The sequence below is a fragment of the Amblyomma mixtum genome, chromosome 5 (genome assembly GCF_055824585.1).
Source record: "Amblyomma mixtum isolate Tamu chromosome 5, ASM5582458v1, whole genome shotgun sequence".
NCBI lineage: Eukaryota > Metazoa > Arthropoda > Arachnida > Ixodida > Ixodidae > Amblyomma > Amblyomma mixtum.
Genome location: NC_143016.1, coordinates 74,653,524 through 74,671,883, shown reverse-complemented (window position 1 = coordinate 74,671,883; position 18,360 = coordinate 74,653,524). Strand labels below are relative to the sequence as shown.

General features: G+C 43.9%; 1 protein-coding gene across 1 annotated transcript; it reads left to right on the top strand.

Moving 5' to 3' along the window:
* Positions 1-7,154: 7,154 nt before the first annotated feature.
* LOC149342688 (uncharacterized) lies at positions 7,155-17,154 on the top strand. Its single transcript, XM_089546833.1, has 5 exons — positions 7,155-7,342; positions 10,524-10,684; positions 12,205-12,296; positions 15,453-15,551; positions 17,009-17,154. Exons 1-5 carry the CDS (start codon positions 7,217-7,219, stop codon positions 17,152-17,154), a joined length of 624 nt encoding a protein of 207 aa, XP_089402959.1. The 5' UTR covers positions 7,155-7,216.
* The last annotated feature ends 1,206 nt before the right edge of the window (positions 17,155-18,360 follow it).

Here is an 18,360-nt window from a genome sequence, read left to right as displayed (position 1 = left end):
CGATCAGGATACACTGCGCATAACGGAAGTCACAGAGAGAACAAGTTATAACACCGTCTTGCAGTCACGCTTGATACTTAGCTGTGCGGACGCCAGATAAGGAAATGCGAACGGCGGACTCTGTGGAGTGTCGCCAAGCGAATAGCCTTGGGCACAGCAGATTGATCGTGCTGTGTAACTGTGCAGTCTAGTCCATCCTGTCTAATGTAGTTTTCTGAACGCGTATCTACACCGACCTGGCTCAGTCTAAATCAAAACTTTCTGAAATTAAAAAGAAGCGTTCTTTTGCTTGAAACATGTATGCACATTGAAGAAGCGTAGCTTGTTGGGCCAATAGGTGCATGTTACAAAGGAATAGAAAACCAGCAATACAGGACGCGTTCACACGGCGAAGAAATGCACATTGACAGTGCTGGAACACACTGTCCATGTGTATTTCTTCGCCGTGTGAACGCGTCCTGTTTCGCTGGTTTTTATTCCTTTGTAACATGCATGCACATTTATTGGCATATGATCACAGAAACCCAGTGCTTAAAAGGCCGGGCTGTAGACATTTCTCTTTTCGCATTCGTGGGTCATATGAGTGGTAGTCGCGGGTACGTTACATAATAAACCAAATCTCGTACTATTATCATGCTGCGAGGAGTTCGCACTGGTTCATTCTTATTGCTGGGTTAAATCTCGCACAAAATGTTAAAATAGGACATGTGCGTCTTCTGCAGCTTGTCACTGCTGATTAGGGGGAGTATGCAAAAGTCTTAATGGGAAAACATAGGGTTTTTAGGAGGTTTCAGTGCGTTTTCGATAACGACATGTGCTAGCGCACGCCGCTCTTGAACAGCATTCTGCAGTTTACTTGAAAGTACGATGTGGAGAAAACAAATTTGTTAAAAGTGCCAAACTATACATAAACAACTTCCAACCTTTGTAATTCAGTCCTTCTGTTTCAAATCGTTATTTTCTGTTTTATGATTTTTCCTCTGGCGCAACAACAGTTTTTAGTCTCACATGTGCAGAAGTTGCATATACTTCCAATACAGTTTATTATGGCGCCAGGAAATGTTTTAGCTTACCTGATAAGGCAACAAGACTTTGGGTGTTGATATGAAAGCTCAAAATTTCGTTTCCTCGTTTTTTTATTTTCCTACACGCTGAGTGGCTGGCATATCATGTTTTCTTAATTGCATCTGTACGCGATGAGTCGTCTGCATATATTGATGCCAGGATGTTCTGTACATGCTGCCATGTCGCTTGAGCTAAGCATAGAAAATGCTCTTTCTATAACTAGATGTTTTTCATAGTTTCCAAAAGACTTGATTATTCAGAGGTCCATGGTAGAGAGAGGGTGTGGTAGATGGTCCTTGGCGATCACAAAATGAACAAGGTAGGTGAAAACCTCAGGTTGCTTGAGCCAACGTTTCGATAAGAGGACTTGTCTTCGTCTGGGCAAAGCGTTCATCATTGGCAGGAATTAAATAGGGCCTTCGCTCCGAGGAGGAAGGCCCCGGGGGTGGGGAAGAAAAGTGGTGTGAGAGGGGATGCGTGTCAGGAAGGGGAGGGAGGTGAATCTTGATTTGTTAAGCTGCAATAGTGGAGAAACTTATATCCGGGGGGTGTGTAATGAACAAAGGCTTTGAAGGGGCTGCGACGGGGGGGAGGCGCTGGGTGAACTATGCAGGGGCGTTATCGGTTGCTGCTCGGCCGCAAATTTATTTTCTTCATTTGAACAATCCATTGAATGTTCATTTTCCTTAGTTCCTTTTATAATGTCCGGCCGTACAGTAGAAATAAGGTATTCACAGCTCGTGCTTTGTTCTTTGGTTTGTTTTCACTCGTTTCTAGGATATCAAGTGTGGGCTGCGAAAGCATTTGTGGAAAAATACCAAACGATTCCCTACATATGCGTGCTCCTGTACGAAATACATGCCGGAATAACTAAGCATTGGATATACGACTGGAATGTTTGCCCTAAAAGGACAAGTAAAATAAGATAAGTCACCGGCATTGCGAAATGCGAAGCGAACAACACAAGAGCAAGCCTTCTCGAAGCGTTTACAGTGCAGCTCTTCCAATAAACTGAGCGGAAATTCTGAACGCTACAGGCCTTATGATCATATCTACTACTTCTTGAAGGTGTGTTCTTCACAACAACGCCAGCCATAAAGATATGGCAGGACATTTTCGCGTACATATTATTCTTGGGAGACTGAAATAAACAAATATTGTGGGTGTTAATTATTTCAGAATGAAACAGCTTGCTGAGAGACGTAGCTACGATCTCTGACCCCTTGTCCTTTGTTCACGGAGTTGAAACGTTTCATATCAACTATTATTTTGTTTTTGTGATAGAATATTAATTTTCTAAGTGTTTTTTACATGTATGCTGTTTGCGGTGTGAAGTGCTTGCGCACAGGTCCTGTTCGCAAACAATTTGGAAGCTCCTGTTTCATTTCATTTCATCACTACACCTCCAACTCCCCCGCCAAGGCCAAGCAATGTCCGCTGATGGCATTTAGGGTGCATACAAAAAACAATTTCTGAGTCTCAAGAATGGGCCTTCGTACTTGCACATTTAGTTGGCACTTCACGAAACGCTCTATGTAAGTTTTGAAAGAAAGGTTTTTTTTTTAACGGGACTGAACTACCCCTAAGATCTGCTGAAAAATGCTTAGAGTACAAAGTATTAAAGGAAGCTAAACCATTAGTGGCATCGAACGCAGAGCTTTGCCAAGGCCGATTTCTAAGGACGTGAACTTCTAGACTACACTTAAACACGAATATGCAGAATATTATTCGATATTGCCGGCATACTGCATTTGCGTTTAGAAGAATAACTCGAGCAATACAAAAGACTTATTAGAGAACCCTATGAATAAACCATTAGACTTGGCTCTTCAAGCTATTTTTCAGGAATAAACGATTGTGGCTTCCTACGTCCATATACAAATCAACGGCGTTGAATAGTTGCACACTATGCAGCGTGAGGGCAAACATTATGGAGAAATTGTAGTAAAATTTCTTTCAGTCTTGCGCTGATTCGTTTCCAGTAGCTTTGTCCTGCATCACGCGCAGTACCTTTCAGCATATGTTCCCAGAGGGGATTGCGCTTGGTTTTCTAAAAAAATTCTTGACTATCCCTAGCGTTATATTTCTCAGCATACCCTCATGTAGAATGATTTTTCTGTTACCGCCCCGGGCAAATAGCAAATGCACATCTCAGATTTCTTCCTTTCCTCCCACAACTTACGCATACAAAATCAAGATGGCATAGCCACTAAGAAACGTCCCAATCCATTTCAAATTACCAAAAACTGGAGAGCGACTCAGCGACAGAGGATAAACAAGGCCACTTGGGCTCAGTTCTTCATTTTCTTATTAGGAACGTTGTTTTTTTTTTGTCTTATTATTTTTTGAACTTCTCCTAGTGCCATTTCAGAATTCTGATAAGCATCACACGGAGACAACGGCCTTCCCACTGCTATGTAGCAGCAGCAGCAGCTGTAGCAGCCCGCAGCTTGAGCTCTTTATTTGCACTTGGCTAAAGCGCCTGCAGCGCCATTTTAGGTCTGCAATGTTATAAGAACGTTTTTGCGAATGGGTAATGTTCAACCAAATTGTCTGAAAGGTATGTTGTCAAAAATGTGTATGTACTCGTATTCTGTCTGGATCATGGACAACTATCATTTACTCGAAACGCAGCCTCAAGCAGTGAAAAACGTTATGAGGCTTTATGGAAACCTGTATGACATGTGTCTGAAAAATAACTCGTTTTATGCTGATAGGCTTACGCTAGCGATGTGTATGAACCTCAATTTAAAAGCAGTTATCTTTGACAACTAAGGATTTACAGACATGAAGATTATACACAGCATGATCCAAAAGTCACTAAAAATTTAAAATTCAATAATTACAAGATCATACTAAGTAGCTTTATGTGCATCTCACAGAAATTAACTGAGATAAAGGGGAATTTTTTCACATCTAAAAATTTTATTGCCGCATTTGTGACCGACCGATAGCGGTCCGTCCGTCCGTCCGCCCGCCCGCCCGCCTGCCTGCCCGCTTATCCATCCATTCATCCATCCATCAATGGGTTTCAGAGGCATGGCAAGCACGCCTTGACGCAAACCGAGTTGGTCACAGTGCGGTGAGAGACAAGGACCCTGAGGCAGCGGCAGCGGCGTGGGAAATGTACCTGCAATGCATGCATGAGATGCAGTCACTGGTGCATTCAATGTTGGCTGCTGCAGATAATCTTCATGTCTGTAAATCCTTGGTTGTCAAAGATAACTGTTTTTAAATTGAGGTTCATATATATCGCTAGCGTAAGCCTATCAGAATGAAATGAGTTATCTTTCAGACACATGTCATATAGGTTTCCACAAAACCTCGTAACGTTTCTTACTGCTTGAGGCTGCGTTTCAAGTAAATTATAGGCGCCCATCATCCAAACAGAATACAAAATACATAGGCTAGGCATTTTTGAAAACCTTACGTGCAGATAACGAGTCGGCAGCTCAAAACTTCTGGCGATATATTAGCTCACTTGACATTAGCTTGACAGGGACAGCGGTGGGCCAGCAGAAATAGCAGACACCGTTACGGGACAGACCATCGCAGACCGGCAACAGCCCATCACCGATTACTTGTCAGGTCTGCATGGGCCACTAGCCAGCGTACCTGAGTCCAGGTTTGAGAAGACGTCGCCCTCAACTTCGTCCCAGAACCAACCCGAAACCACATGGGTGGAAACAGCGCCAAGTATAAACCACGCACTGGGCCACATCAGCACATGCACGGACGCGAGACGAGGTCGGGGGAATCTTGTACGCCACACGTGTCGCCCAAATAATGTAACAGTTTCCACGCTGCATGGTACACACAGGAGGTCTGATTCTGCCACGTGCAGCACGTGAAGCACAGTTGTTAGTTCCAATCGCAATGTGTGCCTCGTCTCTTCTCTGTCCTTCGTTGTTTGAGTTGTTTATTTGTTCTCGATCACCTTGTCCCTTTCAATTACAATTAGTGACAGGCATTTAACTCGTCTTAAGGACCCTAGACACGTACAGCGGGCCTCGTTTTGGCGTGCCGCTCCGAGTGTTCTACTGCGTGCTTTTACGCCGGCACGTGAACGACAAACTGTGTCAGCCTCGATAGTCTTAAATTAAGATAGTACAACAAAGCAACTGAAACAAACAGTAAAGCATCGATACGGTGTCCATAAGGCTACAAAGAATGCGAATAGGATGTTCAGACGTGTGGCGTTCATTCGTTTCTGGAGCAAGTTCAAGCCCTAGCCTCAGGGATCAAAACGGAAAAAGAAATTCGGGAGACATTAATGTTGCGCCTTAAAGGTATGACGCGGCCGCGTTAATGGGTCTCTTCAGTGGCCTGATGCCCTCCTCGGATATCATTTCGCAGACACGGACTCTGTCGGAAAAGAAACGCAAGGTTGTATTTTACCAAGTTGGTCGAACATATCTTGATGGCCTAGGCGCAGCATGTCGTACTCGCGGCCCAAGGTTAACAGATTCGATTCGCATTTCATTACCTTAATTTTCTTCTCAGTACAACTAATTTTATTCACATTCCTACATGTCATAATAATGTTTTTCACATCTTGTACCTATAATCAAAATATATGTAGGTAATTTTTTGACACTTTTCCATGTCGCAGCTCCACGTTCGACGTTACTGCCCTCTCGATCAATCCGCATTTTCACGACACGCCATTAACGACGCTGGGTTCTCCGCTAAACGGTACCCTTAACTCTGTGGAGTTAAAAAATGTGTACAACAGTAAGCTTTTCCTTTGATTCGGTGGAGTAAGTTATCAAAAAGAAAAAGTATGCATCTGACTGCTCTGCTAATGCTTGCGACGCCTCAGCCTCGTCTTTGATTCCTTTCGCTTGCCTCCGACTCCTCCTTGTTTCGGCTTGTGTGGAATACACTCCAGGGTTTAGACGCTGAAGGTGGCTGGCCCAGTCTTCGGGAAGGACGCACCGCAGTCTTCACGCCGCATCCTCTTGCTGATACGGTTTACTGCGAGGCCGCTCGATGCAAAGGCGTGTGCTTTTCAACTCGCAATCGTAGCATGCATTAGTCAATATCGTATCCGCAAACGTTACGGCGTATTACACAATGGAACGTGTTTTTGTCACGCACATGCTCCTTACCGATGTATTTCGGAAGCAAATGCACTAACACTCCTGCAATACGTATACATTCTTGCTGGTTTTCTTACTCGGTGAACTCACTCCTTCGAAACTGTAGCGCATTTACTTGTGATGTCCTAGGCCTGAATCATGTAAATTTTATGCATACTTCTACAAAATTTCAGCGGAAACATGGCTGCGCGATTATCTGTAGAGCGGCCTCCAGAATTTTTTTTTTTCAACAATTCATACAATTTTGTCATTTTTTTTTGTAATAAAACAAGAGAACTCGCTGTTTTGAAAAAGGGCGAGTTAATTTTAATTTAAGCATGTGGTTTCAATTTCCGCATATTCGATGGTGACCACAGAAATATATTTAGTCGATGACGTCTGCCGTGCCAATATTCAGGAAGTTTCAGAAAGTCCTCCGTTTATGTCTTAAGTTCAAAAGTAAAGGTTCGGGGCACCATGAAGGTTCAAGCAACGTTTCTACGATGCATAAGCCGTGAGCCTCGTTCCCGTCAGTCCGACGACGAGCTGACGTCAGATTCAAATAAAGTAGCACAGCTTGTGAAGTTCTCGTTGAACTTTTGGCATGCTCTTTCGAAACCTTCAGTTTCTTCAAAGCCCGGCCTGACTTATGCGGCAGTTCTTCAGGAAAATTTCTAAGACATATTTACACTGCACGACAGGTCAACCGAGCAAAAGTGCATTTCTCTTTTATATATGTTTTCTTTCCAGAGCTTTATTTGTAAGTAAAACTACCTTTTTTATCGCACCCGACAGTCAGACTCATGTACAGAAGTCAGATTAAAAGTCACAATGACGCTGCACATCTTGACGATCAAGGAGCGAAACTTGGGAAGGTCAACGAGCCAGCTAGGCAAGAGGAGAGCAATGAAGCCCACTTGCTTTCTCAGAAGAGACTGAACAGCTGGCTTGCTTATTGTTTTCCTGTGCGCTTACATTACTTTCTTTACACACAGCTTATTGCCTGAGTTCAACAAATATAAGCTCGCCAAACAAAGTTCGTACGGAGAATAGGTTGCATCAGTCGCCAAATGGAATTTGTGGCAATAGCGATCTTACTCGTCCTCTCATTTAACTGTTGCGTTGCCTATCAGAAGCCGCCCTGTGATGCAAACTTCATTGCAAGACGCCTTGGATACAATCCGGATGCTTGGCAGGTATGAATTTGTGTTACGCCCGGAGTTCGATGAAGAGAGTCATGCCTTCACTCTTAGCGTATTTACCAATTAATATATTTATATCATCGGGGTGGTTCAGTGACTGTAATTAAGTTGATGACCTATAGGTAGCGAGGTCAAATCACAGAAGCGGCGGCTGCATTTCGCTGAAGGCGAAATATAAAAATGCCCCTCTGCTGTGAAATGTCAGCGCTCGTTATAAAGCCCCTTAGATGGTCTGAGTTAATCCGGAGCCCTCCAGTGCGGCGTCCCTCATAGCCCCTGTGCCGCTTCGGGATGTTAGGCTAGACCTTAGATACCACATACGACCGAAATTTATTGACTTAAGGATCCTCGCAGCCTTCCAGTAGAGCACTGCGTGAGCGTGGTTGCAAATGGCAAAATATAAAAGGAAAAATACGTTAGGCCAGCCAGAATATTTAATACTGAATGTAATAGTAAAGTAAAGCATGAAAAGAAAAAAAAATACCGCCCCTTTATCCTTACGACATTACATAGCACTCCTGTGTCATCTACATCAAGCTCTTTCATTTTCGTTCTTTGTTGCAAGTTGCTCTTAAATTTTTAAGCATAAAAACAAAACGTCGCGCAATCCGAAAACAAGTTACGACCATACAAATTCCATCATATGTGCTCACTACAGTACGGCCTAAGCCATCACGCAAAATATAGGTGCAACTGAAAAACCTTACGACCAGATGTACAAGGATTACATCGGGGCTCTCACTCCAAATTTTTATTTTTATATCAAGTAGTGCAGGTGAGTCAGAAAGCGCGTCTTGTCGAAGATATGCTTAAACCTCTATTGATTCCGAATTCGAATAGCGGTACACAATCGTGCTCCCAGTGGCAGCATCCAAGGCTCTGAAGGGTTGCAAATACAGATCAAGTAACCGCAAACAGTAGGGCTATGTGAATAGTACTTTCCAAACCGAACTGAATACGAATAGCGCAGCTTCGCTACAGAATCAAATACAAACAGTGTAGCTAAAAACCAAATCGGATACGGATCGAATCAGCCGCCCCGGTGGCGCATTTGGTTATGGCATTCGGCTGCTGACCCGAAAGAAGCGGGTTCCATCCCGGCTGTGGAGGTCGATTTTCGATGGAGGCGAAATTCTAGAGCCCCGTGTACTGTGCGATGTCAATGCACATTAAAGAACACCAGGTGGTAGAAATCTCCGGAGCCCTTCACTGCGACGTCCCTCATAGCAAGAGTCACTTTGGGACGTTAAACTTCCATAAACCAAACAAATACGAATTGAATATGTGCACTATTATTCGCGACTTCTGCGAATATTCGTACAAAACGAGCAATCATGCTAAACATTAAAGCGCAGGCGTAGACGCTGCGGTACTGTGCTATATCTTATGTAGTTAAAACTATAACTGTTCAAAAGAGAAAAACTTATCGGAACCAAGGGGTCGCAACACGAAGACAGTATATTACATGTACGACCGTTACATGTATAGAAAAATTACCTCTGATATTGATGCCGAAAGCGAATAAACTACAGCCAAACTACAGGACATGAGGCGGATGACAGCTGCATATGAGCCATGGCCACTGAGATCAGACATCAAGGCTGGGTTTGCTGGGTTTTCCTGAGTACTGCCGCTTCGTGCAGTGTAAGTGTCATGTATGAGCATTACGAACGCCGCCACACGAATGAAACGTGTCGCGACGCGGTAGCTTTCATCCCGCGCGTACTGATCTCAACAAGATGTTACGCGCCGTCGTTGTGGGCTCTATTCTTGAAACAGTCACCGAAGAAAAATATGACTGCCCTTGCTCGAACCTCGTGCCAACTGTTAAAAAATTATTCGAGCACGTTAGAAAATATTCGATTCGTTTCGAATAATTATACACACACTGTTTGATTCCTTGGAATAACGGAATAGGAGGAATTCGATTAGGTATGCGAAATTTTGCTAATATCCTGACATCTGTGATAAAGAAGTTACATTGCTAGAAACTTGCAACAGCCATATAAAAATCTCATTTTTATTTTTTTACATGCTGGCATGCCGATTACGATAACGTGGAGTCAAAGCAGGCGGCTTTTCCTGTGCAGATTCCTCACAGATTTTAGCTATTGGTCATGACGTGGCCATACTGAAGTTATTCCTGTGAGCGAAAAAAAATGTTTCGTAGGCTAGTTTGGGATATCACAAAGAGGGCATTACAGATTCATTAGACATGCCAGCATTTCTGACAAGGTGGCCCATATGGTGGTGATCATAATGATTAAACCTGCTGTGTTTTCTAGTCTTTAGTCCGTGGGCTATATATTTAAAAGCTGGAATTTCTCGTGGTGCGTACTATCTACGGGGACGGAATATATGTGATTTAATTTTTTAAGATCATTTCTCAGACCCGAAGAAGCCTAGCATGGCTTTAAAAGTAAAAAAAAAAACACGGCCCGATGCGCTTGCGAGCTTTTACCGTGCACGCCGTCCCACGTCATGTTGCCGTCAACGCCTCCATGAAAGCCGGACTAAAAACTGCTACAACACATGTGTCGGATTCGGAATGCGATGAAGGCACTGACGAGCAGTACGTCCAAGCCTGGGTGCTTCACTTCTTTTATTCTGACAGCTCCGGGAAAACTAATTCTTATTGCTTTTGGAACTGGCTTCTGTGCGGTGTAATAAACGGACCAGCGTTTTACTGCTTGGGAATAAAAATTTTGCTTACCAACTGTGTGCTGCTTACGGACAACCTAAAATACTTATATTCGGCCAATATTTCTCCCTGCGGAGTTTACATCGGATGCGGACTATCTAGGTGAAAACATTTTACTTTAAGCCGAAATTCGATCGCCCCGCGTAATGTACACCTGGTGCGGACAATAGTCCGGAAAATACGGTAAGTTTCACGCCTAAACATTTATCGCAATATTCAGGATGTTAAAGGCATTTGCCACATGATATCAAGGGAAGGCGACGCCCACTCCCTGCTGCTGCTTCTCGCCTACCAGACACCCCTGAAGAAGGGACTGAGTTGGTCTCGAAGCGTTGGACTTAAAATAAGTTATTGGTTGCTGTGAGTATTTCTCAATTGTATTTCAAACTTACTTTCGTCGAAGATGTTCTCATTCAAATGAGTATAACAAATTAACACTTATTTCTTACTTAAGCTTTCTTATTTTTGTTCCAGTTAATAGCACAAGAACATCCAAGGTATCGCTTAATGTTCCACTCGAACGGAAGCCTCCAAGTCGACTACAGGTGCCTTTGCACCACAACATCTAGTTCTTACCAAAGTGACAAATGGAAGAGATATGTCAAATATCACTTTTTAGGGAACAGTACCAAAACGTAAGTTGAGAAAATGACTCATGAGATCTACAAGCTGGCACTCAGCGTTTGGACATCAGCTTTTAGGGGACGTTTCATTATAAAACCAAAGCGCTGGTAATGTTATATGTGGAAGCGCAGTACCTGTGTTGACAGCTTAATGCTGTACAAGCCTGTTTAGCAACATTTCCTCTACATGCCGTTTTCTACTATTAAACAACGCTTAACTTCCCAAGTTCTTGCTAAAACTTGCTTTTCATAAATATCGGAATCACCACAGGGCAGACCACTCGCATATATTTCAGTTGCGCTTGGCCTTGACACGTTCCAGTGTTAGAAGAATGATGGTAATACTAGAGAGGGCTGCCAGTATGTAAAGGGAGCCAGGGACCTCTTAAGCTGCGTTACGGCAGTTTTTACCTGGACCCCGCAAATTTGTTGTGCTTGAGATCAAATAAAACAAACTGCAAACAAACAGTACAAGCTATGTGATGGAGCAGCGAAGAATACGGACATGCGCGCATTGTCGCTCTGCTTTGCCATGGAGCGCTGTACGGCCATTTGTTCGACATGGTTGTGGTACTGTTAAAGAACGGACATGCGCGCATTGCCGCTCTGAAGAATGGCCGGAGGAGCGAGTTGGTGCATGATGAAATGAACGGCGGCGCCACAAGGACACTAACAAGAGAGGGGACACCACATGCGCACACTACCAACTGTTTATTGCATGGAAAGGTGGTATATTTAAACATACAGCTCAGGTATGACACTCATCGAATTATCGCTCCGAACCCAACACGTGGACAAAGGCAGCAACATCAGGATAACAGACAAGAAACCTTTAACGTCTGCAGAAAAAAACTAAAATATTCTGATAAAAGAACTTAGAGGAGGCCATCTCGTAGCAAAAGCAGTGTCGGATTAGTGTCATACCTGAGCTGTATATATAAATACGCCACCTTTCCGTGCAATAAACAGTTGGTAGTGTGCGCATGTGGTGTCCCCTCTCTTGTTAGTGTCCTTGTTGCGCCGCCGTTCATTTCATTGCCGCTCTGCTTTGCCACCGAGCGCAGTACGGCCATTTGTTCGACAAAGCTGTGGTAATGTTAAAGAGTTCGCCGAATGTACGATGCATTGCTGAGGAAGCCTACTAACTGAAAAAAGGAATGAATTGAACGGTGCAATGTGTACGTGAACAACTTGGCCAAACAAAAATATTAAAAAACAATTATAGGGCAGATTATACTCTCGTGTAAGACTGATGGCCCAGCGATGCTGTTTGAGTTTGGTTAGACTAAGTCAACTGTAATTACACTCGTCATTTCTATCTGTTGCCGTCTGTAGTTATATGCTACATTCAGGGAATGGCACGTAAAAATATCATACATATCGAAGTTGTCGACCAGCCATCCACTGCACGATATTATCTGCAATCCCCCCATTTCTGCTTTTTGCATCATACCTCTAAAAGCTTGTTTCCTCGTTTATATCCAACGTGTGCTCTATTATGGTGGTAATCTGCTAAATATATATTTTCATAGGATGCACGGAACTCGAAAAGTGTCGACGAAAAAATCAACAGAGTTTGATGTTTACGATAATGTTGTGGAAGCACCTCACTACACCATGACGAGTAAGTGAGGTGAATCTCTTGGTCGCCATATCACCTTTCGGAATTGTTCTATTTACCATGTTCTTTACAATGCCATGTACGTTATATCACCCTTCGAGTCTCAATTTTGACACACGGTTCACGTCATTGCCATTTATACAGAGGTCCAGCCGCGGAGCAAAGCAGCATGTGATGGCACACAGCTTTTGATTAGAAAATAAGGCAACTGTGTTCGTGAGAAATGTGCGTTTATTTCTATGAATTTCGCGTACAAACTGGCGCTTTGAAACTGCAAGCTGAGGCCAGACGTAGTAGCCGTCTTTGTTCCGGGAAACGCAACAGCAGAGCTGAAGAAAATCTTCGTGTCGACTGTGCATTTAATTTTGCCGGTATACAGAGGCGCTGTCTGAATAAAAAATGCTTTTAATGCCAGACCGCCATTGTATTGTTACATGCTGAAATGGCGCTGGTCTGAGAAGTAAAAAGGTGCGTTTTTATATTAAACAGCTAATTATGTCATACTATATGCAAAATGTCAGTTCGTGTGACCATGGAGTAAATAATCTGAGATGAAATGAAAAGAGAATGGATCTTGAGTTTTCGCGATAAATAAAAAAAATTGGCTGTGGTTTAGCTCTGGTTAAACCCGGCAAATTGCGAAAGCAATATCTGCGCGTAGCCATATATTGTTGCGTGAGCTACATTGCCCACAGTCGCCGTTTCGCGTACTCTTGCACGACCATACTGCGCATGCGCGAGGGGCAAGTGACATCACTACACACAGCTGGTGTGCCGGCGGCCCCGGCCCGCTAGCTGAGCGCCGCTACTGCGCATTGGAGAGGAGAGAGGCGATGGAGAGCGCGCGGCAGCGCCGGCGGCGCCGGCACGCTAGCTGAGCGCCGCTACTGCGCATTGGAGAGGAGAGAGGCGATGGAGAGCGCGCGGCAGCGCCGGCGGCCCCGGCACGCTAGCTGAGCGCCGCTACTGCGCATTGGAGAGGAGAGAGGCGATGGAGAGAGCGCGGCAGCGCCGGCGGCCCCGGCACGCTAGCTATGCGCCGCTACTGCGCATGCGCTACTGGCGAGCGTGGCGGCGGCACCTCTGAGTCACCCGCGCAGCGACGGTGACGGCGCGCCAGCTGTGCACCGTGTGACGTCGCTGCTCCTTGCGCATGCGCAGTATGCCCTTTCCTCGGCTCCGCGAAGTTGCTCGGCGACTGGCGTATAGTGTTACTTTCGCAACAAAAGTCAAACAACCAAGTGGTCTACTGCTTTCGAGTGGCGAGCATACCAGTACCTGCGGCCGTTTCTCTTCTGCAAGAGTGGACTAACGAAAAAAACTGCAGCCTTGAAACAACTCTTCTTGAATGCATCTGCACTGACAGTATATTTTAAACTGCATCATTCGTGGAAAAAGTCTAATATAGATTATGAGTTGCGCGAATAGCGAAGCTCATGCCGGATAAGTTGCTTTTCCAGCCCAACGCCCAAAAGATCCTAACATCGTTATTAAAGCGAAACTCCGGCTCGAAATGATCATTTCTAGCGCAGCGCAACATAAAAATTTAGAAAGAGGCAAATTTCCCTTCGTTTTTTTTGTGAGCTAGTGTCGTACTTGAAAGCTAATCAATCATTAATGATATATATTGGCCGTCTCAATGCCAGTGGTCTAAAAGATCTAACTATTCACATAACTTGCTAGTTTGTGTCCTGAAAGCAGCGTTAAGAAAAGAGTTGGACTTTAGAATCAGAGTGACCGTTGGTCGAGCAGTAAAAATGATTGACTAACTCACTTTGACAGCAAAAGCGCAGGTCCATGCAAGTTGCTATTTAGTAATCGCAGAAATTGTGAATGTTTTGTAGTAATTTTAGCGGTTCTATCTAGGCACTGCAGTACAATTTTTAATGCGCCAAACATGCTGACGTGTTCAAACCTCCAACAAATGAAGTGTTAAAGTTGACCTGACCAATTCTTTGTTTATAATACCAATGCAGGGCGTTTCAATACGCAGGGCGAGATCAATATGTGCACTAAGTACGAACATCCTAACCCTACTGAACAATTCTACAGGAAATCGTGCGCCATAAAGTTGGTCTCAAGGCACCTTTGTATAATTTATTCACTATATTTCAATAATTTTCGGTCAGAGATAAAGTATTCTCTTTTCCCAATAGCCGAGCGTTCTGGAATCTCGGACTAGTGTCGCTAAGCCTGAAACAGGATTAACCTTTCATAATTCTTACATGTCATGGCTATCGGGCTTTTAAACGTGAAATGCTTTTAGCTGACATGATGAGAACACTCACGCGGTCATCATCCGGAAACCACGGTGAGCCGGAAGCCAACACCAAGGGGAACCTGAGGTCGAGCATCCTGACGAACCCAAGGTAGAATGTGCCGAAAATTTCCCAACCGCTCCGAAATTTTCCGTTAGAGTGGCACACAGAAGACAAACATTAACAGCCTATCTCTTCGTCGAGAGTAGATGTAAGCATGCCATGCATTGTAAGAAAAGCGTAGTGCATTATATAGGACGGCTCATAGGTAATGGTAACAGGTAATAGATAATAGGTAAAGAAAAGAAACTGTTGCCAGTACGGGCTACACAGAATGCTGGGACCTCCGAGCGAGGCGAAGATCTCAGCGTCCTGTGTAGAGCGTACTGGCGTCAGCTACTCTTCGACATCGCGCTGGCGCTGGTCGCGCGAGTTGCGACAGGTACATCAATTGCCTTCGCTTTCAGTCGCTTATGTGTATTGGTACTGGGCAGTGCGTTATACGTCTCTAACTGCATTCATGAGGTCCCTTTCGGTCGCCCACTCTATAGCCACACTTTCCGCGGTGGCTCAGTGGTTAAGGCGTGCCCGTGAGCTGCACGATGGCGTGTACATTAAAGATCCTTACGTAGAAGAAACTTATCCGGAGTTCTGCAAACAGGACGTCTTTTTCTCTCTACCTTCTTTCAATCCCTGCCCGACCTTTTCCCTCTCGGCGCAATTCAGGAGTATAGCAAATAGTGAGACAGATCGCCACGATTTCTGGATGATTTTTGCCTTAATTACCAAGAATGGAAGCTAAAAGCATTTCATTCTTTCAAGCAACGCCTTGTAGTGTTTTCTGGCCGAGAAAGTATCATTTCTTTGATAAGAATTTTCATGTGTATTCGTTTTGTTTCAGCTACAACCTCGTCCTCTTATTTGAACACAACAATAATTGCAAATGAATTAATTTACGTGAGCAAGCATCGCTGCGTTCTTATGAAGTCTAAAGAACTGGGTAAGGAATTTTCTGCGTCTGAGATTTACTGCGAAGCATGTTACGTTCCGAAAGGTGTTTTAGTTTTAGCCGTGCTGCATACCACAGCCTATACAAAAGGCAATCAAACAAACCTGATTCAAAATAATGCGATGCATCTTTAAGTGTCTTGTTGCAAAAAAACAATTGCCCCACATTAAACATCTTGACCTAGGCGCAAGCTTCAAAGATAAGATGCACTACAAATGACGTTATGGCTAATGGGCACTCAAGCAGCAATGGTGCAGTAACTGTGAACTGGCACAGAGCTTATGGCGTAAAATTGCAAGCACAGCATTATTACTCTATGTGACGTAAATTCATAATTTGTCGGTACTGAATTAAATAGTTCAACTGCCGCCAGGAAGAAGGGGACCAAACTCTACAATATTTTAACAAAGCACAACATAGACACAGCACACAGTACCAGACGAAAAATACAAGCACCCACTGGAAGTCAGTCTGGGTGAAGCCGAACATGTGGCCACAACTCAGATCTTAAAATATTGCATGCCTCTTAACAGAACCCATGATGGCTTCACGGGGCAAAAAAAAAAAATGCACTTATGTCCTCCTGAACTATATTTCTTCGCAAAAGCAGAAAGCGCGGTGTCTTGCTTGCTACGTAACCTTTACGAAGTGGCGCACCAGAAAGGTAACAATGGAAGGAGAGGAAGCAAACTAAAAGAACTGTCCACTCCACTAGGAACATATTAAAGTAAAGTATGTTGTCTGGCTTATTGGTGCTGCTTGCTTAATTTTAATAAGCCGCAACGTGGAAAACATGGTAGAACGCGTACACAAGCCCCACCCTTTTTTTCCTTCCATTGTGTTTCTTCGCATTCTGTGTGTCCCCTCCTCTTTTCGTTGTTAACCTTCTTTTTTTTTTATGCCACATCGTTAAAAACTATGTGCGAAACGGGACACTATGTTTTCTGCTTTCGGAGAAAAATAGTTAGTTCCAGAGGTCGTAAATGCGTTTTATAGTTTTGTGTAGCCATTGTAAGGTCATGTTAAGAAGCTGTGCGAGATTTTTAGACCTGAATTGTAGGGCGAAAAACGGTTCTACCACAACTGGTTGCAAGAGGCGCTAGTGTTCGTCGCCTCGTAGCATGTGCTATGTTACGCCTTCTTCGAATTAAACACGCAGCATCGACGAGCTCTACAGCGTAACTTACTGAAATGTGCAAGCTGTTCGCACGTGAGAAAGCTGCGTGGTTGGAAATAACTTTATACATCTCACGCCGAGTTGACAAGGCGGGTTCCAGCTGGTCACGAACAGCTCTTATGTGCGAAACGCAATTATGCTTCAGCGTGCGATCTCCTGGCGTATTCTGTGCCGCCACTTCAGTACCAACAAATCCTGAGACAGGGTATACACTTGCTTCCATCTGGCGGTGGGGTATGACTGTGGCTTACAACCTTGTTTTTCTTCTTAGGTTACAACGTATGGGTGTACACAGCTTATTATGAAAAGAAAGAAACGATACCTTATGACTGCATCTTTTTCTACGAAGCATGCACTAACGATAAGAAGATCTGGGTGTACAAAGACTGTCCAAAGTCAGAACACTGTTTAGAGTGATACAAAGAACCACCAAAGTGAGTTTAATGACTTCTCTCAGTTGAACACTTCATGACATATATAAATAAAGGAGCTGTTTGGAGCACCCTCAAAATGTAATTTCCTGCTTTGTTTATTGTTTTTATTGCTTCTTTGTCTGTTTTGAATCCAGCCTCACAAGGGCATACGGACAGTCCAATTACATTTTCAGCATGCCGCAGATACCACTGCATTGCCGCGCACGAGGTGCAGAGCGGCTTGTGTTCACATATACAGAGTTCTGCACCTTGCTAAAATCACCAAACTCGCAATACTGTGGAATCGGCCGGTGAAACAATGCAACGCACTTTAATGCTCATACAAATGCTTAGCAGATATTATTAATTTGGTATGCTGAATAAATTAGGGTTCTCTCATTTAGCTTTTCTTTTTGGGATTATGAAGGACAGGTAAGTGACAAAAATGCGGAGAAATGTCAAGAGAAATGTCACGAACGTAAACAGTTTCTTCTGGAAAAGACTTCTAACTCGACGATGGATAGAGACTAATGCTAACCCTAAGCAAACGTAAAGTCAACTACCTAACCCAAAAGCTGTGCCTTGTGATATCAGATACCTAGATATCTAATTAGATAACATAAAGCAACGACGAAATGTGCCGTGTTTTACATCCAGTAATCGGCTCCAACTCTGCAGACGTGGCGATTAATTCCTAAGCGTATGGGCAGGATTACGCACTGATACCACCTTGCCCAGGAAAACTTAGCAAGGAAGAGAACGCTAACTCCATATGTCTAGCGCAAGACACCAAACTGCCTACGGTGCACAGAGCCTCCGCACTTGAGAGGTACTATTCTAATCGGCACGGGAAGTTTTGAGAGCGCTATACTAAAGCTGCCTATTGAGACGTTTAGAGGACCTTGATCACGGCGGCACAAATGCACGATAATCTTTGTGTTCAGAAAATATTAACCGAAACGAGCAGTACAATATCGATGTTAATCAGCCATCCAAACTGTGACTATTGTTCATTGTCTTGAGGTCGCTAACAACACATTATCCCCCTAGCTGAGCGATATAGCTTAAAACGGTGATGCGACAGACGGTGAAGAGTCAGAGAAAAAAAAAGAAAATCTCAGGAGATCTGGCTTATACTTCAGTCTCATTTGGGCAAAAACGGCCCTTAGATATTATGAATTTGAAAGCCACTCTCGTAGTGCTATATGGC

Excerpts from the sequence above, each read along its gene's own strand:
- LOC149342688 (XM_089546833.1), top strand. The coding sequence starts at position 7,217 with ATGGAATTTGTGGCAATAGCGATCTTACTCGTCCTCTCATTTAACTGT. Across the intron at positions 10,685-12,204 it reads TTAGGGAACAGTACCAAAAC|GATGCACGGAACTCGAAAAG; the intron begins GTAAGTTGAGAA and ends ATATTTTCATAG. Across the intron at positions 12,297-15,452 it reads ACCTCACTACACCATGACGA|CTACAACCTCGTCCTCTTAT; the intron begins GTAAGTGAGGTG and ends GTTTTGTTTCAG.